General features: G+C 53.8%; 4 protein-coding genes across 8 annotated transcripts in view; 3 read left to right on the top strand and 1 right to left on the bottom strand.

Annotated features, from left to right (window-relative positions):
• The window catches only part of WDR62 (WD repeat domain 62), a 47,915-nt gene extending 47,244 nt beyond the window's left edge, over positions 1-671 (top strand). For all 4 annotated transcript variants that reach the window (XM_041737560.1, XM_041737557.1, XM_041737555.1 and 1 more), the window contains 2 exons: positions 2-159; positions 265-671. In XM_041737560.1, the coding sequence (XP_041593494.1) occupies positions 2-159; positions 265-531 (425 nt within the window). In that variant the 3' untranslated portion in view covers positions 532-671. The remainder of the gene's footprint in view (position 1; positions 160-264) is intronic.
• Positions 672-4,730: 4,059 nt separating this feature from the next.
• Positions 4,731-7,058, top strand: OVOL3 (ovo like zinc finger 3). The gene is made up of 4 exons (XM_041745995.1): positions 4,731-5,244; positions 5,320-5,384; positions 6,145-6,346; positions 6,850-7,058. The coding sequence occupies exons 1-4, from the start codon at positions 5,151-5,153 to the stop codon at positions 7,056-7,058; spliced, it is 570 nt and encodes a 189-aa protein (XP_041601929.1). The 5' UTR covers positions 4,731-5,150.
• Positions 7,059-7,105: 47 nt separating this feature from the next.
• On the bottom strand, positions 7,106-8,392 carry POLR2I (RNA polymerase II subunit I). 2 transcript variants are annotated; one of them, XM_041746436.1, is made up of 6 exons: positions 8,249-8,392; positions 8,117-8,171; positions 7,736-7,809; positions 7,578-7,652; positions 7,424-7,475; positions 7,106-7,213 (listed from the first exon to the last, which is right to left on the bottom strand). In XM_041746436.1, exons 1-6 carry the CDS (start codon positions 8,305-8,307, stop codon positions 7,151-7,153), a joined length of 378 nt encoding a protein of 125 aa, XP_041602370.1. In that variant the 5' UTR covers positions 8,308-8,392; the 3' UTR covers positions 7,106-7,150. The 2 variants fall into 2 exon arrangements, with proteins under 2 accessions (XP_041602370.1, XP_041602371.1); XM_041746437.1 differs by having other exon boundaries at positions 8,271-8,349.
• A 478-nt stretch (positions 8,393-8,870) lies between these two features.
• TBCB (tubulin folding cofactor B) lies at positions 8,871-17,985 on the top strand. The gene is made up of 6 exons (XM_041746435.1): positions 8,871-9,081; positions 9,589-9,732; positions 13,405-13,501; positions 14,046-14,237; positions 17,484-17,556; positions 17,716-17,985. Exons 1-6 carry the CDS (start codon positions 8,968-8,970, stop codon positions 17,828-17,830), a joined length of 735 nt encoding a protein of 244 aa, XP_041602369.1. The 5' UTR covers positions 8,871-8,967; the 3' UTR covers positions 17,831-17,985.
• The last annotated feature ends 4,337 nt before the right edge of the window (positions 17,986-22,322 follow it).

The following is a 22,322-nucleotide window of genomic DNA, read 5'->3' as shown; positions in this document are numbered from 1 at the left end:
GATGCGCTCAGTCTGGTCCAGGGCGGCCCTAGACACTGGGAGGAGCCTGGGGGGCCATTGAGGTTCCTGCCCCCAACTCCCCTTGAACTGAGCAGTGTGAGCACCATCGTGCACAGACTGCAGACTGCCTTCCAAGAAGCCATGGACCTTTACAACCTGGTGAGCCGAGCCCCGGGGTCAGAGGCGTGGGCCGGGGGGCTCCCTGGGACGGCCTGCTTGAGCTGGCTGGGTGGTGGCCCCTGACAAGGTCGGTACCCCTCGCAGGTGGTCTCCAACGACCAGATGAGCACTGAGCAGCAGCGGCAGGCACGGACTGAGCTGGCCTCCACCTTCCTTTGGATCCATAGCCAGTTAGAGGCCAACAGCTGGCTGCTGAGGAGTGATGTGGCCCCACCCCAGGCCCAGCCTGGCCTGGGCTCCCCCTCCCCACCGACACTGTGCCCCCTGGCCAGCCCAGACTTGCACGCCCTGCTGGAACATTACTCAGAGCTGCTGGTGCAGGCTGTGCGGAGGAAGGCCCGGGGGCACTGAGGGCTGGCGCCCCCCCCCCCCCCCCCCAAGACAGCCCGGCCGCTTCAGAGGAAATCGGTGTCTGAAGCAAATAAACTGACAACTTCAAGGAATGGTTCCTGGTGCCTGTCAGGGTGCATCCACAGAGCCCCCTCAGGCGGATGCGGGGAAGGAGGGCAGGGTGGACTGCCCAGGGAATACAGGTGGATAAACCCTGGAAGGGGTGAAATTTGTGTGCTGTAGGTGTTGGCTGCCCAGCATTGTACCCTCACCCACTTGTCCCCTTCCTGTCTCCCCTGGAGGATGTCAGCCCCAGTGCCCTGCCTTGTTCCAGGACTCCATCAATGGGACCAACATTCCCAAGAAATACAGGAACTGCAGTAATGATGATCCCAACACCTGGATCCCATGTCTCCCATCCCCGCTGAGCCACTATGGGATCAGTTGTGGTCCTTTTGCTATTCCCCAAGGTGGGGCCTAACTATTCCCCAAGGAGAGGGCAAACCCTTCCTCTGCCCCTTACCAGTGCCCCAGAATGTACTGGAGCCACTGCTGTCACCAGGTGCCAGGCCCTGACTCCCAGGACACACCTGCTATACCACTGGTTCATGGTCCCCAGGCCAAGCCCAGGCTTTTGTCTCCATCTGTGATAGGGGGATTAAGAGACCAGCAAGCCCACTGACTGGACAGTCGGGCCACATGCCCAGGCCATCCAGCAGCTGGGACAAATTATTCTTTGTCCAGTGGGAAGACTACATCCAGATTCATCTCCTAAGCTGCCAGCTCTGGTACCAGCTTCCCCAGGCAGCAGGCATCTAGCCATGTGGCATGTCTGCCAAGAAGGCCACTCTTGTGACCACAAAAGCCCCCACTGCCCCAATTCTCTATCAAGAGGAAGCCAGCAAGGGCAGGGCCCCCTCCTAAAACACAGCCTCGCCTCGCGGCTTGCTGTGACTTGAACCACCACTTGCCTGACTTCCTCTGCTCAGAGAGAGCCAGTCTTGCCCCGGATTCCACAGAGCTGAGACTCAAACCTGGACTTGCCTAATGCCAGAGCCAGACCCTTCGGCATAAGGACATGGTCCTCTGCTGTCTCCCTAAACACTGACACACATCAGCACCAACTGTACAGTTCAAAAAACACTGCTGGGTACCTGTGTCTGTCTACATCTCCTACAGGATAAGGAACAAGACCAGCAAAGCATCTGCCCTCATGGCATTACCCTTCTAGAGACCAAATAGGAATTAAAATATCTGTGGAACTGTGGGTAAGCTGAGGGAGTTAACTGCTGGTTGATGGGCCGGTGAAGGCCTCTCGGGGTGACATTTGAGGGAAGGCACAGGTCACATAGATGTCTTGGGGAAGTATCCAAGCAGACAATAGCCAATGCAACCGCATTGAGGGGGTCAAATGTATGTGACAGTAATGAAGAAGGCAAGAGGAGGTGGGAGGAAGAATGGGGTTCAAGGGGCGGGGTCTTCATTGCTTTGTGACATTTAAATCCAAGAAACTTTCACAGCACAATTTCCCCCCCTAAATCAGATGCCTGATCTTGGTATTTAAGGAGATGCCCAGTATTACTTATTTCCTGAAGTCCCTCTCCCTGCCCCACCGGAGACTCTCCGCCCAGGCCCACAGGTTACAGGCCACTGGGGGCCCATTCTCCTTGCCCCTGCCTTGCCTGGCCATAGTCCTCTAAGATCCCTGAGGCAAGGCTTGGCATCCAGGCCCCTGAACACCCAGAAGACCATCTTGAGCCTTTGTGGAATGTACCCCTCCTCTCCCCTGCATCCTTTGAGTCCCACGTAGCAAACAGCTGGCTTAGGGGGGCCCAAGCTGTAGGGATACTTGTTATTGATTATGTTCCTGCTTTGTTACCCTATGAGTTGGAGTTCCACCTCCGGCTTAGGCCTTGCTGGCCGCCATACGGCTGCCATACCAGCACTCAGCAGTGTGCCCTCACCCAACCAGTCCCAAAGGCCCAAAGGAGGGCAGCTGCCAGGGTAGTGAGGAAAGTCCTAAGCCTTCCTAGACCCTTCCCCTTCTAGAGTAGTTGTGGGCAAGAAGAATGGAGATTGCTTTGACTTGCTTGGACCAACCATCTGTCCTGGACATACCACTGTTCAAACAAAAGGGTTCTCAGCCCAAGAGGAGGGGGGCTTGTAGAGAGGACCCAGTGTGTCTACCACTCTCCACTTAATACTAAGCTCTTCAGCCCTGGAAAGACCAGACTCTCCTTGGACAAATTGGTTAAGAAGCCACTGCTGATGAATGTGTGCGCGTGCGGTTTGGGGACCCAGGGTCCCAGCAGGAAGAAGCCAGCATGCTCACACGGGGTATTTTTTTTAAGATTTTATTTATTCATGAGAAACACAGGAGAAAGGCAGAGAGAGAGGCAGGCTCCATGCGGGGAGCCCGACATGGGACCCGATACCAGGTCTCCAGGATCACGCCCTGGGCGGAAGGCGGCGCTAACCCTCTGAGCCACCTGGGCTGCCCTCCACGCGGGGTATTTCAAAGACAGTTTGGTGAAGGGATCATTTGCAAAGAAGTGGGCAGGGAACCAGGAAATCACAGGGCTGGTACAGTATCCTGTACTGGTACCCGGAGAGCTGGAGCCACAAGGGGGGCAAAGTGGGACCCAGAAGAGCCAGGCCTGGAGAGCAGGCTGCCCTGAGGGGAGCCGGGTGCCTGGTAACTCCATAGGGAAAGAATCTGCTCCCCCATCTTCTAGGGGGCTCCCCATTGTCCAAGTCCTCCTGGGAGCCAGGGGCATGGGAGCCCAGATGATGTGGCCCACCCCAGTCAGCCTTCCAGGATGCAGAGCGGGGAGGAATGGGACAGAGAGGGCCTGGGGGCAATCCAGCTCCCCAGCCCTGGATTTCTTCCCTAGTGTGTTTTCAGTATTACAGGAACCAGCTGCCCCAAGAGACATGGTGCTGGGCAGGGAGACCTGCGCACCGGGAAAGGGACCATGGCTCCCCCCAACCATTTGCTAGCTCATCAGTGCGACTTCCGCCCTGTGCTCCCACACTGGACAGCCACGGCTGTGTGAAATCCACAGTTGTGAGATGGAGACACTTCAAACCCCATTTTCCAGATGGGCTGATTGAAACTCAGATGCTTGCCTAGCTACCCCTCAAGCCTTCCTAACAACCACCCTGTTCATATGCTGCATGCTAAGCATTCTCCCCACATGATCTACATGGATCTTTGACACAAACCAGTGATAGGGAGACACATTTGTCCCATTTTCCAGGTGAAGAAACAGGCTTAGCAAGAAGTGACTTGCCTGGGTCCTGTAGAGATAAAGTGGCAAAGCTCTGGGCTGATAGACTGTCAGTTCTGCCTCCCTTGTTGCCCCAAAAAATGAATCAGCAGGACTGACGCTTAGGGAGTGTGAAGAAATAACACTGCTCTCACCACTAAACGTTTGTCTAGACTGTTCCCTCCTCCGCCTGGAACACCCTCCCCCTTTCACCAGAAACCTCATCCTCCTTCAGAGCTACACCCCAGCAGTCATCTCAACGTTTAGGCTGGATCAGGAGCCTCTTCTGGGCTCCCTTGAGCCCCATGAGTTTTCTCTATTGCAGTTGGAATCACTTTGCCTGTGTATGCCCCATCATAACCTGTCATTCTGGGCTGTTACTGGCGTGTCTCCCCCGTGGGCTAAGTTATGTGCTCGTTTTTAGTGCTGAGCTAGCCTGGCCCATAGTTGGAGCTCAGGAAATTGCTGACTGGATAAATGAGAGGAAGTAACTGCACAGAGAATATTAAAAATCCTTAACCACTGGTTAAGAAGTCAGACAACGATCAGTCCAGAACAAGACTCACTCGCTAGTGTGTGGGGGTAGGTCTGGGAGGCCCTGGCTGTGTCAGGTGACCCCCTCTGGCTCTTGGACTGTGGGACAGTGGGGAAGTGGCGTGGCAGGCAAGCACTAGGAGCTGGGCTACTAACACACCAATATTTTAATACCTGCTCCACCTCAACAGCTTCTGGCCCGAATGTCCGCTCTGGGCGTCTGAGAATCTGAGAGGTAGAGCCTCCTGTTGGAAGATGCATAGCCTCTATCCTCCCTTTGTCCTTACCTGTGGACCCTACTGTCCCTCCACCCTCTGGGGCAAGCAATCACAGCACCCCACCCCACCCCACCCCCTCAGCTTCCTCAGACAGCTGCTGTGATTTGAATAACCAAGCAGGCTGTTGGATGTCCGATTGGCGGCTGATTTGCCTGGCAAACAGACCCTCAGGTCCTGGGCCCTGCTGCTACTTTGAGAAGACAGCCCCCGCCTGGAGTCTCTTTTATCCCCCTTCCAGGAGCTGTCTAGGCTCCAATCTTGCCCTTGCTTGATGTTCTTGGGGGTCCTAGCACTAGGCAGACCCCTGGTAGTGGGAAAGTGCCCTCAGGAACCTGGTGTAGAAGGGAGAGGAATGGTGGGTCCTGGGGCAGAGGTAACTGGAGCCAGCTAAGTCAGCTCCCTGGGCTGGTCACAATATTTGCATGGAGAGAATGAGGCTCCTCCAAGGCTCCCCCCTTCCTCCTTCCCTTCCCCCTCCTAGTCATCCTGGGGCTGAGGTGTGACTGCAAGTAGAAGAGGGAGGCATCCATCTAAGGCCATCTCACCATTCCTGGAGGTGATGCCCCGTGCTTTCCTGGTCAGGAGTCGGCGTCCACAGCCACCCAACTGGGGCCACCTGCCTGACCAGCTTCGAGGAGATGCCTATGTTCCAGGTGGGCCCCTCATTGGGCCTGGAGGTGAAGGGTAGGTGAGACACAAAGCATCACCATCTGGATTTCTCTCCTTAGACTGCAGCAACCAGCAGGGCCCACCGGCACGCCAATCTTCTGGCCTCCGGGATTCTTGGGCGGCGGTGAGTCTGCAGCTGGACCACAGGACCCTGCTCAGTTTCATCCCTGCCCACTCTCAGCCGAGACAGAACCTGACTGCCCCTTAATTCCTGAGCCCATTTGTACATGCCTCTCCAGCCTCAGGACCTTTCCATCTATTGTTCTCTCTGCTGGAAATGCCTTTCCTTTATTAGAGCTCACTGTTAGGCTTCAGCCCAGGCACCATTTCCCGAGTGGGCAGCCACATTTCCTACCCCCAGAGGTCTCTCTGTCCAGGGGGCAGAACAAGATTCAAGCCAAGTGGATGGTGATTTGCTTTATGTCAGATCAGACAAAAGTGACAGGAACAAGATAGGGGTGGGGGGTGGGGGAAGGCTGGGGACCCTCTGAAGGGGTATTCAGCTGTGCATGACCTGGAAGAAGGAAAGCACTAGCCAGGTTATATATGTGACTGAGATTATATCAGTATTTGTTGAAAGCCAGGAACGGCTTTCCTGAATGGATATTTACCAGGAATGAGACAAAAATTCATTCCTTCCTGGATCTGGTGGGGGCTATAGCTATAGATAATAAAATTAGAAAAATACATGTTGGAAGATGTGCTATGGAGAAATATAAAGCAAGGTAAAGGCAATGGGGAAGGGCCAGGGAAGGCCTTGGAGAGAGGGTAGCATTTTCACACACAAAGAGCAGTCTCGGGCCTTCCCAGACCTCCTTGGTTCCTGGTTCTAGGTATTCCATTTGCCCCACCCAGGGGGTCTAACTCCCATATGCCTCCCACAGCCAAGGCAGGGCAGTCTGGCCTCCAGTCCCAGGGGCCCCGGGACGCTTGGCTGCCCACTCTGCCCCAAGGCCTTCCCTTTGCAGCGCATGCTGACACGGCACCTCAAGTGCCACAGCCCTGCACGCCGCCATGTGTGCCGCTGTTGTGGCAAAGGCTTTCACGATGCCTTCGACCTCAAGCGTCACATGAGGACTCACACTGGTGAGGAGGGGCAGGGATAGGGAAAGGCGGTTGGGCCCCAGGAAGGTTGGGAACAAAATTGGGAGAAAGGTCCCCAGGATGTGGAGTTTCCAGCATTTGTGTGTTTGGGGTGGAGACTCAGCTACCAGGAGGCTTGGAAAACCTCCTATTTAAGGATCCCAGCCAGTAGGTATAAGGTGGTGCCAGGGTAGCAGCCTGCTGAGGGGTACAGATGAAGACCGTAGTAGTTACATGATTTAGGTCCTAAACAGAAAGATGTAAGGCAGAGCCTCCTTCCTTCTCCTTCTCCCCCTGGGGAAGGAAACTCCTGATGAGCAGAGGGGGAACACACGTGTCTGGCCCATGTTTGCACTGGGTGGAGGTAGCACACGGTGGGACATGGGCACAGGAGTCTGGACAAATAGGATTAGGGATGCAGGAATGCTCCTGGAAGGCACGGTGGGAAGGCTTTGGTTTGGAGGCCACTCCCCTGTCTGTCCTCCCCACTCTGCCCTTCTGCACAGGGATCCGGCCGTTCCGCTGTGGAGCTTGCGGGAAAGCATTTACACAGCGCTGCTCCCTTGAAGCTCATCTCGCCAAGGTGCACGGGCAGCCGGCCAGCTATGCTTACCGTGAGCGCCGTGAGAAGCTGCATGTGTGTGAGGACTGTGGCTTCACCTGCTCGAGGCCCGACGCCTACGTGCAGCACCGTGCTCTACATCGCACTGCCTGAGAATGTGCATCCCACACAACTCACGAGAGGCAAATAAATGCAGGAAATGCACGCACAAAACACAGCATTTATTACACACGGGGGAGGATAGTTCACTCGGTCCAGCGGTGGCCACAGTGTGGGGCCGTGCACACGTAGTACAAGCGCATGGCGTCCTGGCAGAAAGGTTGCAGTTAGGAAGGGTCTGGACCTCACAGAAGGGTACAACACAGAACATCCAGCAGACCCTCACCCCGAGATAACAGGCAAAGGGGCTTTCCCCATTGGGATGGGGGACATCCGGAAGGGCAGGGTTCCCCCCAACACTGGCATCCCTGCCCGGGGAGGGCCAACCCTGCGACTTGCAAAGTCCTCCTGCCACTCACCTCAGCCCGGGCACTATGTGACTGGAAGAACACCGCCTCCTTGTGGCCACACCTGGGAGGACAGGCAGCCGCTCAGCCTACCATACCCTCCCCTCCTCCGAACACCCGTTAAGGACGAGCCGCTCTCCATCCCCAGCACCAACAGCGCGCTCACTTTTGGCACGGGTGGTCCTCGGTCCGCGGCAACGTGGGGTCCTGGGACACGTCGGCGATGATCTGGGTCAGTTCGCTGGGGGAGAAGTGAATAATTAGGCCCAGATGAGGCCTCCCCAGCCAACAACCCCGTCCCCAGGCTCTAGTCCTGCCACTCACTCCACTTCGTGCGTGATCTTGTTGACATAGATGCAGCTGTTGTCGGCTTCCTGCTGGTAATCGCAATTCCGGCACTAGAGAGGGCGAGCGTGGCGGGAGGGAGTCACGGAGAGATCCGGGGCGACTGGAAGGGAAGGCTGGGCCTTCCCCGGAGGCGATGACTAAAGCATGGGGTCTCCAAGTTGGGGTAACGGAGTATGTTAGGAATCACCTCCGGGATGGGCCACACAAGAGACTAGGGTTCACCCAGGGGATAGAAAACGAGACCAAAACACGAAGGGGGCGTCGAGAGGGGTAAGGGCACGTGGAGTAGGTTGGGGCCACGCCGGGAACCGGGGACCGTTCTGGGGGGACCCGGGCGCCGCGGCCGCCCGCGCTCACCGCGTAGAGCAGGATGCGGTTCTCCTTGTCCTCCTTGGGATAAAGCATGTTGTTACTGCGGGGGGAGGAAGCCAGAGGTCAGTCCTGGGGCCGTTACTTGCTCCCCTTGCGCACTCGCAGCCCCGGCCTCACCATTCCTGGCAGAATCGAATACCCACGAAACCGGGCTCATAGGTCCCGTCTGGCTCCATAGCGACACCCGGCCCGCCGAGCCCTGCGCACAGGCTCCGCCGCGCGACGGGTCGCGGGAAGGGTCACGCCTAGTTGCTTCGCGCTACGGCGGGGCGGGGCTACACACGTGCACCGGCTCCCAGTGGCTTTGTGCTCGGCTCTCTGCGCCCAGGTTCCATTAACAACTTGCTTTAATTTTTCTGATATCCTGCGGTAATTGTTTCCGACTTTCGAGCCTCGCTTCCGCAGTTTGTAGAGCAGTATGGGACGAGAGCCAGGAACACGATGCTTCTCGTAATAAGCAAGGCGCGGAGCATGAATGAAGCCATTGCACAGTCCCTGGCTGACAGCCAGTGCACATGCGCGGACGAGGTAACTCTTGCCAGTCCTTCCTGTGGGCTTCAGCCTCGGTCCGCCGGGCCGTTTCCCGGGCGGCTATTGGAAGAACTGTGCTCCATGGAAGGCCTCTCGGGATTGGCTGGGCCCACCCAAGCACGGGGGAGGCCTCTTCCTGGCGTGGAAAGGGACGGCGGCGATTGGCGGGCCCTGCTCGCGGGAGGGCGAGGATTGGCCGGGTCCGGAGCAGGGGGCGGGGCCGATATCCCAGAAGCGGCGGCGGCGGCTGCGGAGCCGGTGTGAGGCGACCGACCGGGCTGCGGACCCCGGCAGGGCGCGGCGAGATGGAGGTGACGGGCTTGTCGGCGCCCACCGTGACCGTGTTCATCAGCAGCTCTCTCAACAGCTTCCGCTCTGAAAAGCGGTACAGTCGCAGCCTCACCATAGCGGAGTTCAAGGTGTGGCCGTGGGGGCGGGGCCCGGGGCGGGGCGTAGGTGTGAGGGGCGGGGCGAGGAAGGCACGGAGGGGCTTCCCGACCGCGAGGAGGGGCCGGGACCAACCCGGTGGAACCGCCTGGGGGCTGGGCCGCGGGCGGACGGGGCCGGGGCGAACCTGAAGTTCCAGAAATGGGGGGCGAAGCCAGGGAAAATTAGAGGTTGCATAGGGCGTGGCCAAGGATAACCGGGTGGCTCCTAAATGGTGGGTCCCTTGGAGGAGCGGGGATGGGGTGATGGTCTTTGCAAGGGGCGGACCCTCGGGGCGCCTGGCGGGCTCAGCTGGAAGAGCTGGCGATTCTCCATCTCGGCTCGTGAGTCCGAGGCCCACGTTTACATTAAAAAATGTCTAAATAAATAAATTCGCAAGTACAAACCTGCGAATGTATGTAGCGAGGGGTGGAGCCTCCCGGCAGAGGGTGGGGCCGCTGACGGCTTCCACCGGCTTCCACCGGCTGCTCCCCGCGCAGTGTAAACTAGAGCTGGTGGTGGGCAGTCCTGCGTCTTGCATGGAACTGGAGCTGTATGGAGCTGACGACAAGTTCTACAGCAAGCTGGACCAGGAGGATGCGCTGCTGGGTTCGTACCCCGTAGACGACGGCTGCCGCATCCACGTGAGACCCCCCTCATTCATTTATTTATTGAACAAATACTTGGCTGTACGTTGCTCTGTGTGATAACCAGGATAGGCCCTCCTCTCGTGGAGCCCCCAGTCCAGCAGGGAGAGACACCTAGCCATCTCTGGACAGTGACAGGCAGAGGGGTCCGATCCCGCCTGGGAAAGGCCCAGGGAACTGGGGGCGCCCAGAGAGGTGCCTGACTCCTCCTGGAAGTATCAGAAGGGGCCTCCTGAAGGACGGGATGCCTGAGCTGAGACCCGAAAGATGAGGAAAGGACAACTTAAGATAAGGAGCGGGAGGGGCATGCCAGGTGGAGGGAACAGCATAGAGTGTGAGGGGGGTCAGGGTAAGTGATGAGATTGGAAGTGTTGGGAGAAGTTGGAACACGGAGGGCCTCTGCATGCATCAACTCACATCCTCCTCTCTGTCCCCCCCTTACTCCTCAGACATCCCAGTATCCCAGGTAACCTCCACCTCAGGGCCTTTGCATATGCTGTGTACCCCACACTCGCATAGTTCTTTTTTATATGGCTTCACATGGCTCACCCCACCCTTCCAGTCTTTTTTCTTTCTTTCTTTCTTTCTTTCTTTCTTTCTTTCTTTCTTTCTTTCTTTCTTTCTTTCTTTAAGATTTATTTATTTGAGGGTGGGAGAGAAAGAGAAAGCATGAAAGCATGAGCAGATAGAGGGAGAAGGAGAAGCAGACTCCTTGCTGAGCAGGGGGCCAGATGTGGGGCTCGATCCCAGAACCCTGGGATCCTGACCCTAGCTGAATGCTTAACCGACTGAGCCACTCAGGCGCCCCCTCCACTAAATGTCACCCTCCAAATGTGAGGCCTTCATAGATCTCAGTATGAAATTTAAATCTTCTCTGTTCTCCACTTTATTTGATTTTTGTCCTTAGCTCCTAGCACCCTGTAACATACTGTGCATTTCCGCCAGCAGCTGGAATAATGCCGAGGACAGAGAAAATGCTCAATGAATCATTGTTGAATACTGAACTGAATCCATAAAATAAGACTCAGAAAATGGTGTAATTAACTTCATATTGCAAAATAAAAAACTTACTGAAATTTACTTTCCTAAGAATGAACTATAGTTAGAATTATCGCCTCAGTCTGCATGACTGTGGGAGTCAGTATGCTCAGAGAACTGGTTCCTTTTTTACCTCCTAGGTGTTTTTTGAGCATTTGTGTCATGCCAAGGGCCAAGTCTGAAGAGGTCTCTGTTTTTAGCTCTGTCCAGTGTGTGAGGTAGATGTTAGCAAGATATTCACAGGAACAAACATGAAATGTCAGAGACCCGGGGCCATTAGGAAGAGATCACAGAGCCGAGAGAGCCGATACTGGGGGACTTGACCTATCAGTGAGGTCTGGGAGGACTTCCTGGAAGAGGTGACGCCTGAGCAGAGACCTGGAGAATTGGAAGAGTTAACTGAAGAAGAGAGGGATCCCTGGGTGGCGCAGTGGTTTGGCGCCTGCCTTTGGCCCAGGGTGCGATCCTGGAGACCCGGGATCGAATCCCACGTCGGGTTCCCGGTGCATGGAGCCTGCTTCTCCCTCTGTCTATCTCTCTCTCTCTCTCTCTCTGTGACTATCATAAATAAATTAAATTAAAAAAATATTTTTAAAAAACCCAAAAAACTGAAGAAGAGACAAGAGCACCCCGGGAAAGGGCCCAGCATGTGCAAACATGGGGTGGAAGGGAGCTCAGTTAGGTACAGGAGCTGAAGAGGGGCCTCTCCTCTGGTGGGGGGAAGTGGGAATCAGGGGAGGCAGGGAAGGGCTCCGAGGCAGCAGAGTCCTGGCCTGACTCAGATGTTCGTAGGCTCCCTCTGACTGTGTGTGGGGAGCAGGCTACAGAAGACAAGAGGAGTAGGGAGACCTGGGAGGGGGCTGCTTCCACCGTCCAGGTGGTGCGGTGGGGCCTGGATCATAGTGGGAATGGGTCAGGATAGTGCTGGGCACAGGACGGAGTCCCTGGGCTGACCGGGGCAGCCTCAGCCTCCGCACGCTGGTGGGTCGGGTGTGGGTCATGGCATCCTCCAACAGGAGATTTTCACACATGGATTCAGGTGTAGACAGGCCTTTAATTTCTGAGGTCATTTGAGGAAGGTTTCCCAGAGGCAGAGCCTCTGGGGAGGTTTTTTTTTTGTTGTTTTAAATTCTTTTTCTGTTTATAAATATTACATATATATATATATATATATATATTTTTTTTTTTTTCCTATATATTTGAAGTGCCTGACTGGCTCAGTTGGTAGAGCATGTGACTTGATTTCAGGGTTGTGAGTTCAGGCCCCATGTTGGACATAGAGATTATTTAAAATCAATTTTTAAAAAAATCTTATTTATCTATTCATGAGAGACAGAGAGAGAGGCAGAGACACAGGCAGAAGGAGAAGCAGGTTCCATGCAGGGAGCCCAATGTGGGACTCGATCCCGGAACACCGGGATCACGCCCTGGGCCAAAGGCAGATGCTCAACCGCTGAGCCACCCAGGCGTCCCAACTTAAAAACAATTTTAAAATGTTTATATATATATATATATATGTGTGTGTGTGTGTGTGTTTATGTGCGTATATACACACACACACATATATAACGTTATCTACATTTTTTGCTTATAATAATACCCACGTCAAATTCACAAGATCTTTAATATAGAAAGTAGAAATTCTTAGTGATCCTGACTAGCACTCTTCTCCCCCACTGCCCCTGCCCTGGCCCAGCCTCCATCCTCTCACCCTTGGGCCCTCTGCAGTCGGCTCGCCAGAAGGAGCCTGTGATGCTCCGAGTTGGGTCAGAGCGCTCCTGGCTCAGCGCCTCCCTGGCTGCATCTTGATCTGGGTGAAAACCAAAGTCTACAGTGACCCGTCGTGTCTCCCACCTTCCCCTGGGTCTCCGCTCCAGCTGCGATAGCCTCCATGCTGTTCCTGAAAAGGGCTAAGGTCATTTCTGCACCAAGATTTGGTGCCTGTCCTTCCTTCTCTGCCTTTGGGCCTTGGCTCAGACATCCCCTCCCTTCGGAAACCTACTCTGACCACCCTCTCATGCTCCTGAGCCTCTTGGTGGTATTTATCTACGTAGAATCTTGTCATCTGGTGTTTAGTACGTGCATGTGTTTGTGGTCGGGCTGCCAGCAGATGAGCTTGTGTCCCTAGCACCCAGCATGGAGCCCAGCTGGGGGCTACGGAAGAGCATAGCAGCAGTGAGTGAGTGAATATTGGGGGGACAGACAGGAAGAGATGCTTCAGGGGAGGCCGGAGGTTGGGTCCAGCTTAGGAGGGTCCCAGAGACCCAGAGAGGGACAGATGTGCTGCCCAGAAGTCTCATGAGCAAAACTTGAGCTCTGTCTTCAATTCCAACTATCTTGGACCACCAGTGATGTTGGCGGCAGCATGTGGGGATTGTCTGGGTCCAGATCCAGCCTCTGAGGGCTTGGATGGGGGTGAGGGAGGGGAGATGGCCAGGGTGTTCTCACCCCTTCTGCTGGGCTCAGGAGAGGAGAGGAGCCCTGGGTAAAGGTGAGGGTAGAGGAATATGGTCTTTCCTAGATGGAGAGACTTAAATCCCGGGAATGCTCCAGTGTGCAGCCCCTGCCTCCAGCATCCCAAGCTGGATGGCCAGGCCTGGATCCCCCCTGACATCGCTCCCCTCACTACAGGTCATTGACCACAGTGGTGCCCGCCTTGGGGAGTATGAGGATGTGTCCAAGGTGGAGAAATACCAGATCTCACAAGAAGCCTACGACCAGAGGCAAGGTACAGGCGCAGGGGGTTGGATGGGGGCTTGTGGGGGCCAGAAGGAGTCTGTGCCAGTGGACAGGGGTGGGGGGCAGACAGGGGAGGGGGGCCAGTGGTGTGGGCAGTGGGGACAGACAGACATGGCAGGTGGAGGGCGTGGGATGGGTTTGTTGTGGGGACAGATAGGGCTTGCAGGGGCACAGGGCGTGGGGTGTGAATGGGGGCTAGGAGGTGTGAGGGAGTGTGGGCAGGCAGAGGGAGCATGAGAGGGGAGTCTTGGGGGGGGTCACACGTAGCAGGGGAGTTAGTGTCACATGGTGGCATGAGCAGAACAGATCGGATGTGTAGCGGGTGAGACGAGAGGCTGGGGAGGGAATATGATGCTGAAGGGACGTAGGAAGGTGGGGTCATGGGAAGACAGGAGGCAGCATCTAGATTGTGGGGAGGCCCAGGGGGCCAGAACAGAAGAGTTTCTTCTGAATGTTGGCCCTGCCTGGGTGGCAAGTTGTCCCATGAGACCAGGGCACGCACGTCTAAGCCTTGTCCCCCACCCCGCCCTCAGACTCGGTCCGCTCCTTCCTGAAGCGCAGCAAGCTGGGCCGGTACAACGAAGAGGAGCGGGCACAGCAGGAGGCCGAGGCCACCCAGCGCCTGAACGAGGAGAAGACCCAGGCCAGTGCCATCCCTGTGGGCAGCCGCTGTGAAGTGCGGGCGCCTGGGCAGCCCCCTCGCCGGGGCACCGTCATGTATGTAGGTACGTGGCCCACTGAGGCCTTGTGTTCAGCCCTGAGGTGGGCGATGCTGGAGACTGGGCCCCTCAGGGAGATCCCAGGCCGGCCGGTTGGGAAGACAGACCCAGCAATGACAGTGACAGCCCAGAGTGTTCCTGGCAGGGAAGTGGGGGGCAGAGGCAGAACAGTGGGGTTGTGAGATGAGGTGGAGGCCAGAGGGGCTGGTTCTGAGGTGAATGCACAGGGCACAGGGCGCAGGGTCAGAGCTGAGATGGGGGAGGCAGGGGCCCAGGTGATGAGGGTGGGGCTGTGTGAGCTCAGCGGCAGCAGCACCTGCTCTGCCCTGCCCTCCTGTGGGTGATGGGGGGAGCTTCCTGGGAGCTGGGGCGGGGCGCGAAAGGGTGAGGAGGGGGTTGAGTGCTCCCGCCAGAGGGCGTGGTGAGTGCAGAGGCCCAGGAGCAAGAACCAGGAGCTAGGACAGGCTGGGCCTGGCTGGGCCCATCCAAGGGGGAGAGAGGAAGTCAGCGTGGGGAGTGGGGAGGACATGGGGGGAGAGGTAAGACGTGAGCTCTGGGCACGAGCACGGGCACGTGGGACGTGCAGGGCCTTGAACACAGTGGGGAGCAGCGTGGGGTTTGTTTTTATAACAGCTGCATTGAGGTGTAATTCAAATACCGTGAAACTTAAAGTATACAAGTTGTTGGTCTTACGTGTGCTCACGGAAGTGTGCAGCCGTCACCAGTCTTAGAACATTTCCATCTCCCCGGGAAGAAACTCCATAACCATTAGCAGCCACTCCCCATTTCTGAAGCCTCGACTCCCCCAGTCCTGGGCAGCCACTAGTCGATGTTGACTCTGTAGACCTGCCTATTTTGGACGTTTCACATAAACTGAATCCTGTAGTAGGTGGTCTTTCGTGACTGGCTTGTTTCACTTCGTTCTCAGGCTTCATCTGTGTTGTAGCCTATGTCAGGGTTTTGTCTCTCTTTTTTTTTTTTTTTAAAGATTTTACTTGTTTATTCATGACACACACGGGGAGAGGCGGAGACACAGGCAGAGGGAGAAGCAGGCTCCATGCAGAGAGCCCGACCCATGTGGGACTCGATCCCGGGACTCTAGGGTCATGCCCTGGGCCAAAGGGAGGCGCTCAACTGCTGAGCCACCCAGGCATCCTGTTTCGTCTCTTTTTATAGCCAAATGATGCCGCATTGGTTAGGTACACCTCATTTTATACATTCGTTCATCAGCTGGTGGATTTTTGAGTCCTTTCCACTTTTTTGTCTATTATGAATAATACTGCTATGGACATTCTTTTTTTTTTTCTTTTAAGATTTTTATTTATTTATTCACGGGAGGCAGAGACATAGGCAGAGGGAGAAGCAGGCTCCCTGTGGGGAGCCCAATGCGAGACTGGATCCCAAGACCCTGGAATCACAACCTGAGCCAAAGGTAGATGCTCAACCCCTGAGCCACCCAGGTGCCCCTGCTGTGGACATTGAATAGGTTTTTGTGCAGACACATATTTTCATTTCTCTGCAGAAGGAGTGGAATTGCTGGGTCACACAGTAGCTCTGTTTAACCTTTGGAGCAGCTGCACCACACCATAGTTCACCAGCAGTGTGTGAGGGCTCTGGTTTCTCCATGTCCTCACCAGCACTCTTCCCTCTGTGTGCAGGCACATCCCTGGTGTCTGTGTGTCCAAATTTCCTCTTTATAAAGACACCAATCAGATTGGATTATATCTCCCACCCTAATGGCTTCATTTTAACTTTACCACCTTTTTAAAGACCTTGTCTCCAAATACAGTCATATTCTGAAGTACTGGGGGTTAGGATATCATCGTGTAAGTTTTGGCAGACACAGTTCAGCCCTTACCTAGTTTTAAGAATTCTTTATATATCCTTTTTTTTTTTTTAAGATTTTATTTATTTATTCACAAGAGACACAGAGAGAGAGAGAGATGCAGAGACACAGGCAGAGGGAGAAGCAGGCTCCATGCAGGGAGCCTGACATGGGACTCAGTCCCGGGTCTCCAGGGTCACACCCTGGGCTGAAGGCAGACGCTCAACCGCTGAGCCACCCGGGCTGCCCTCTTTATATATTCTAGATAAAACTCCCTTATCAAATATATGATTCACAAACATTTTCTCCCATTCCTTTTTTTTTTCCTGCCGTTCTGTGGGTTGGTTGTCTTTTTACTTTCTTGATCGTGTCCTTTGAAGCATAACATTTAAAAAATTTTTGGCGGCAGCCCGTGTGGCTCAGCTGTTTGGCACCGCCTTCAGCCCAGGGTGTGATCACGGAGACCCAAGATTGAGTCCCACATCGGGCTCCCTGCGCGGAGCTTGCTTCTCCCTCTGCCTCTCTCTCTCTCTCTCTCTCTCTGTGTGTGTGTGTCTCTCATGAATAAATACAATCTTTAAGAAAAAAAATTATTTTAAAGTCCCAATTTATTTTGTTGTTGTTGCTTACACTTTTGGTATTATATCTAAGAAGCCAGGGCCTAAGATAAGGTCACAGAGTTTTACTCCTGTATTTTCCTCTAAGAGTTTTATAGTGATGTGTTTTGCATATAGGTCTTAGACCTACTTTGAGTTAATTTGCATGTGTGACATGAGATAGGAATCCAACTTCCTTCTCTTGAGTGTGAATATCTAGTTGTCCTGGAACTATCTGTTGAAAAGGCTATTCTTTCCTCATTGAACAGTCTTGGCACCCTTGTCAAAAATCATTTGATCGTAAGCAGTGTGGATTTTATGCCGAATGGGATGGGCGGCCTTTGAGGAATTTGAGGCAAGGTAGCAGTGCTGTTTCCTTTAAATTTTTACAAAGACTCCTCTGAGTGGGGATGTTGAGTAAATAGCGGATCCTGAGAAGGGCAGCCTGGGTGGCTCAGCAGTTTAGCGCCCCTTCAGCCCAAGGCGTGATCCTGGAGTCTCAGGATCGAGTCCCACATCAGGCTCTCTGCGTGGAGCCTGCTTCTCCCTCTGCCTGTGTCTCTGCCTCTCTCTCTCTCTCTCTCTCTCTGTGTGTGTGTCTTTCATGAATAAGTAAATAAAATCTTAAAAAAAAAAAAAAAAAACGTATCTGAGCTAGAACAGTGAGACCAATGAAGGAGGCTATCATATTAGTCTGGGCAGGAGATGGAGGTGGCCCTGGGTGCTAACAAGGAGTGGTTTTTGCCAGGATAGGCTTTATACTGAGTCAGTGGGCATGAATCTGGGATGAACTGCAGCTAGAAGTTTCATTGGGCTTTCCTCCCTGGACAGGACTCACAGATTTCAAGCCTGGCTACTGGATTGGCGTCCGCTATGATGAGCCCCTAGGGAAGAACGACGGCAGGTAATGAACGGTCCCATTCAGGCATCTATGTGTGCATACGTGTGCTTCTGTGTGTAAGTGCGTTTGGATTGAGCCTGCCCATCCTGGCATCCCACCCATCCCTGAGTGGGAGCCGTGTTGGGGCCCCTCTGACCACTGCCTCCCCATGTTGCCCTGCAGTGTGAATGGGAAACGCTACTTCGAATGCCAGGCCAAGTACGGCGCCTTCGTCAAGCCATCGGTTGTGACAGTGGGGGACTTTCCTGAGGAAGACTACGGGTTGGATGAGATGTGACACCTGAGGAAAGGCATCCCCCAGCTCCAACTAACTGGCCTACTCATTGCCCCTCCCTGTGTGTGCCCATGGCCCTCTTCCCCAAGCCCGTTTTTATTTTATTCACCTTGCTATTGACTTTTGAGACTCATGCATTAAATTTCCTGGAAACCTGAGAAGTGTTGGAGGACTTGATGAATATGGGGTGGGGGGAGGGGATAGGTGAGGGTGAAATAGGCTGGATGAGGTAGAGGTTGGGCAGGACGAGGCTTTATTCCTTACCTGATAGCTGGGGGCCCATGAGACTGTTTTTTGTCCTTAATTAGTTACTGTAATGCTATGCGGCTGTAACAAAGGAGCCCACAATAATAGTGGCTTAAATAAGGCAGTTTATTTCTCATGTAAAGTCTCGTGTAACCACCAAGAGCTGGTATGGTGATCCCTCTGTGTCAGAGGCCAGTCTCCATACATGTATCTTGTTGCTCTTCTTTCTCGTGATTCCCACATCGTCAGCTCCAGGCAACATCGAGAGGGGAAGGGGAAGGAGGACACCTCTTGCCCTTCAGAAATATGTGCAACTCAGAACATGTTTCTATTTCCTTGGCCAGAATTTTGTCTCCTGGCCACTTGTAGACCGGGGAATGTAGTTTTTATTCTGGGCAGCCATGTTCCTCCCCAAATATCAGAAGTTCCTATATCGGGCAGCCCCGGTGGCTCAGTGGTTTAGTCCCGCCTTCAGCTCAGGGAGGGATCCTGGAGACCCGGGATTGAGTCCCACGTCAGGCTGCCTGCATGGAGCCTGCTTCTCCCTCTGCCTGTGTCTCTGGCTCTCTCTCTCTCTCTCTATGTCTCTTATGAATAAATAAATAAAATCTTTAAAAAAAGAAAGTTCCTATACCGCAGAAGCTGGGGAGAAGGAATATTGGGGGTCAGTAAGTAGTTCCACCACAGTTCCTGTGGGTGGGAGACCTTACCTGTTCATGTAATACTTTTATTTTTATTTTCTACAAAATATTTATTTGAGAGAAAGAGACAGAGATAGCAAGAAAGAGCATGAGCAGGGAGGAGAGGGAGAAGCAGGCTCCCTGCTTAGCAGGGACATGGGGCTCCCTCCCAGGACCCTGGGATCAGGACCTGAGCTGAAAGCAGATGCTTAACTGACTGAGCCACCCAGGCGCCCCTTAATAATACTTTTAAAAAGAAAGAAATCAGAAGACTAGAAGTAGCATGAAGCCCCCCCTAGGATTGTAGAGCTGGGCAAAGTACCTTGTGCCCTCAGCTGTGTGACTTGTTCGCAGGCAGTCCCTGCCCTCCGGGGAGCCTGAATCCCACTGTGTGTGTGTGTCTGTCTGCAAGGAGCCTTGTTAGCGCTTTGAAGTAATTCCCAGTGGGGTGGCTGTCTGGGAGATTCCACTTAATTGTTGCAATTAATTACAGCTTCTGGAGAGGGAGCTGGCAGCGGCAGGCGGGGCAGGCACAACCATGCTAGGAAGAATGAAGTTGAACTGTTTAAGGGCTGAGGGGATCCTCGGGGGGTACTGCTCACATCCTCAAACGGCCTGCTGTATATATACTCTGACGCCCTCGGTAATGCACGCAGTTGCTTAGATACACAGAACACTCACACTCCTGGACTCCCAGACCCTGGAGACACACACCGGAGGCTCACACTCAGACATGAGAGGTTACAGTGCACACACAGTCTCACACAGGGAACACAGATTCACATCACACACCCACAGTAATAGATACACACCTGGACACACACACATACACACACACCACTGGAATTTTCAATGTTAACAAAAACCGAAAAATAACCCCCAAAACTGGTTATTTCAGAAAAAGATCCCAAGGGTTAGGCCCCTACCATGTTAGGGAGTTGTCAGAGTGAGGAGCCTTAGGGGGGATGTCCCCCAACTTCCCCCCAGCACCCACCAATTTAAGTTCATCCAGAGTCCATGGGCCTTGATTTCAGAAGTCTTTAGGTCATTGCAGATGGAAGACGGTAAATATCCAACGCTCTGTACGGTTTATGAACACCCCCCCCCCCCCCCCCCCCCCCCCCCGTGGATGTCAGGCCTGATACTAGGGACACATTCATGAATCGGACACAGTCCTTGCTTGGGAGTTAAAGGGAGACAAAAAATGATCAAGTAATTTCTCTCTCTCTTGTTTTTAACTGTGATAATTATGAATCAAGTTGCTGGCAGTGGGGGAAGGAAAACAAAAATCACCAAATCTGCCAGGTGGTGCTGGTATGAGAGAAGGAATGGGGATAGGGACATTTGAATAGCAGTCACCTGAACAAAAAGGGACAGGCCTTGTAGGCCTGAAATAATCCCTTTGGTGATTCGTGCCCATCAGGAACTTGATCCCTGTGCTAACCACAAACAGGCTGAATGCCACCTTTGTGCTGAAGCTGAGCTAAATCAGTGACTGAGCGTGCTTAATGGCTTGCTGGAGTTGATTCACGCACCGGTTACCAACTTGGGATTATTGAGGAGGTTGGGAGAGGTGGTGGAACACTGAGGAAGAGCACGACCCGGAAGCCAGGCAGCCTGGGTTCAAACCCCGGCTGCCCTGCAGGGTGACTGAACAAGTAAGTGTTCCTTCTCTCTGGGTCTCAGCTTCATTCCTATAAATTGAGGCTGATGACAAAACGGCTGCTGTGAGCATTAAGTGAGCTAAGGCATAGGAAGTGCTGAAGTCGGCTGCAGGTAAATGCCCACTCGGTAAATATTAGCAGTAGGTATAAGAACTACTCTCAGCCAACATTGGGAACCCTTTATTTAATCTCCACGGCGGGACCTGCCCCTAATTTCTTACCGCACCCCACCCCTCCGGAGATTCCCAGAAGTTCCCAGGTCCCTGCGACCTCAGGCGTCCCCACCGTCCCAGACGCGTGCAGTAGCCCCTCAGCCGCCACGTGGGGGCAGCAGCGCGCTGCTCAGCGAACCGCGCGCGGCGCCGGGTGAAGCGCGGAGTCTCGCGGGCGCGGGGCGGGGGCGGGGCGGGGGCTCCAGCCTGGCACGCGAACTGCATTTCCCAGAAAACCATGCGAGAACCCCAGCCTCATTTTGCTCCACGCAAGCTCAAGCGGAGGTCGCGGGGGATTGTGGGATGAAGGGATTCGGGCTCCTCCGCGGAGGGCGGTGTTGCGCAGGCGTGGACGGCTGCCGGGCCCCGCGGGGTGCAGTCCAGGGGTGGGAACCCACGTCCTGGCGGGGGCGCCCCAACCTCTTGGAAAAACCCAGACGAGGGCACTTTGTGGCCTGGAGCGGGCGGGGCCGTCTTCCCTCGCTCCTGCATCTCGGCGGGTCGTTCAACCCTAGGCTTGCTGGCCGGCAGTCAAGCCGGGTGAAGGCGCTCACGTTTTACTTGAAAAAATATCCCTTTTTTCTTTTCTCTCTTCTAAACAGCTAAATCTCCCCCCCCCCCAACATATTAAGAGAATTTTAAATTGGAATAGTTAAGGATTTCCCAAGGACCCATCACCCAGCTTCTGTAGTTCAAACATATGGCCAGTCCTGTTTTATTTATTCTGCTCCCTCTCCTCTCTCATTATTTCAAAGCAAATCTTGGGTAATACGTCATCTCATTTGGAAATGTTTCTGTATGTATCTCTAAAAGGCGTTTCCATCACACCAAAAAAAAAAAAAAAAAAGCCATCCTTTAATATTATCTAATATAGGTCAGTATTCAGAAGTCCCTTGTTGTTTCATAGATATCTTTTTTCTTTTCTTTTCTTTTTTAAGATTTTATTTATTTATTTATTTATTTATTTATTTATTTATTTATTTATTTTTAAGATTTCATTTATTTATTTTGAAGACAGCATGAGGAGGGCAGGGGCAGAGGCAGAGGGAGAGAGAATCCCAAGCTGACTCCAGGAGGAGCTGGCCGCTGGGCTGGATTTCATGACCCTGAGCTCATGACCTGAGCCGAAATCAAGAGTTGGTCCCTTAACTGAGCCACCCAGGCGCCCCTCATAAATGTCTTTTTACTGTTGGTTTGTTCAAATCAGAATCCAGATGAGGAGAGAAACAAAGGTAAGAGAGAAATGTAGCTTAAATTAAGTCTCCTCGGGGATCCCTGGGTGGCGCAGCGGTTTGGTGCCTGCCTTTGGCCCAGGGTGCGATCCTGGAGAACCGGGATCGAATCCCACATCAGGCTCCCGGTGCATGGATCCTGCTTCTCTCTCTGCCTGTGTCTCTGCCTCTCTCTCTCTCTTTGACTATCATAAATAAATTAAAATAAATAAATAAATTAAGTCTCCTTGCAACTTGCAGCCCACTGATCCCTGAAACCGCAGAGCATGACCTTCCTCATATTCATGGCTGGCTTAGTGCTTTAATGTTTGTTTTGTTAAAACCTAAAGGTAACCTTATCTTTTTTTTTTTAAGATTTTATTTATTTATTCATGAGAGACACAGGGAGAGAGAGAGAGAGAGGCAGAGACGCAGCCAGAGGGAGAAGCAGGCTCCATGCAAGGAGGATCACGCCCTGGGCC

Source organism: Vulpes lagopus, chromosome 2 (genome assembly GCF_018345385.1).
Source record: "Vulpes lagopus strain Blue_001 chromosome 2, ASM1834538v1, whole genome shotgun sequence".
In the NCBI taxonomy this organism is placed as follows: Eukaryota; Metazoa; Chordata; class Mammalia; order Carnivora; family Canidae; genus Vulpes; species Vulpes lagopus.
Note: the sequence above shows the minus strand (reverse complement) of the source record. Positions and strands in the feature narration are given on the sequence as shown.

Excerpts from the sequence above, each read along its gene's own strand:
- OVOL3 (XM_041745995.1), top strand. The coding sequence starts at position 5,151 with ATGCCCCGTGCTTTCCTGGTCAGGAGTCGGCGTCCACAGCCACCCAAC. Across the intron at positions 5,385-6,144 it reads TCCGGGATTCTTGGGCGGCG|CCAAGGCAGGGCAGTCTGGC; the intron begins GTGAGTCTGCAG and ends TGCCTCCCACAG. Across the intron at positions 6,347-6,849 it reads TCACATGAGGACTCACACTG|GGATCCGGCCGTTCCGCTGT; the intron begins GTGAGGAGGGGC and ends CCTTCTGCACAG.
- POLR2I (XM_041746436.1), bottom strand. The coding sequence starts at position 8,307 with ATGGAGCCAGACGGGACCTATGAGCCCGGTTTCGTGGGTATTCGATTC. Across the intron at positions 7,810-8,116 it reads ACCGCATCCTGCTCTACGCG|TGCCGGAATTGCGATTACCA; the intron begins GTGAGCGCGGGC and ends CGCCCTCTCTAG. Across the intron at positions 7,476-7,577 it reads GAGGACCACCCGTGCCAAAA|GTGTGGCCACAAGGAGGCGG; the intron begins GTGAGCGCGCTG and ends CTGTCCTCCCAG.
- TBCB (XM_041746435.1), top strand. The coding sequence starts at position 8,968 with ATGGAGGTGACGGGCTTGTCGGCGCCCACCGTGACCGTGTTCATCAGC. Across the intron at positions 9,733-13,404 it reads ACGACGGCTGCCGCATCCAC|GTCATTGACCACAGTGGTGC; the intron begins GTGAGACCCCCC and ends CCCTCACTACAG. Across the intron at positions 13,502-14,045 it reads AGCCTACGACCAGAGGCAAG|ACTCGGTCCGCTCCTTCCTG; the intron begins GTACAGGCGCAG and ends CCCCGCCCTCAG.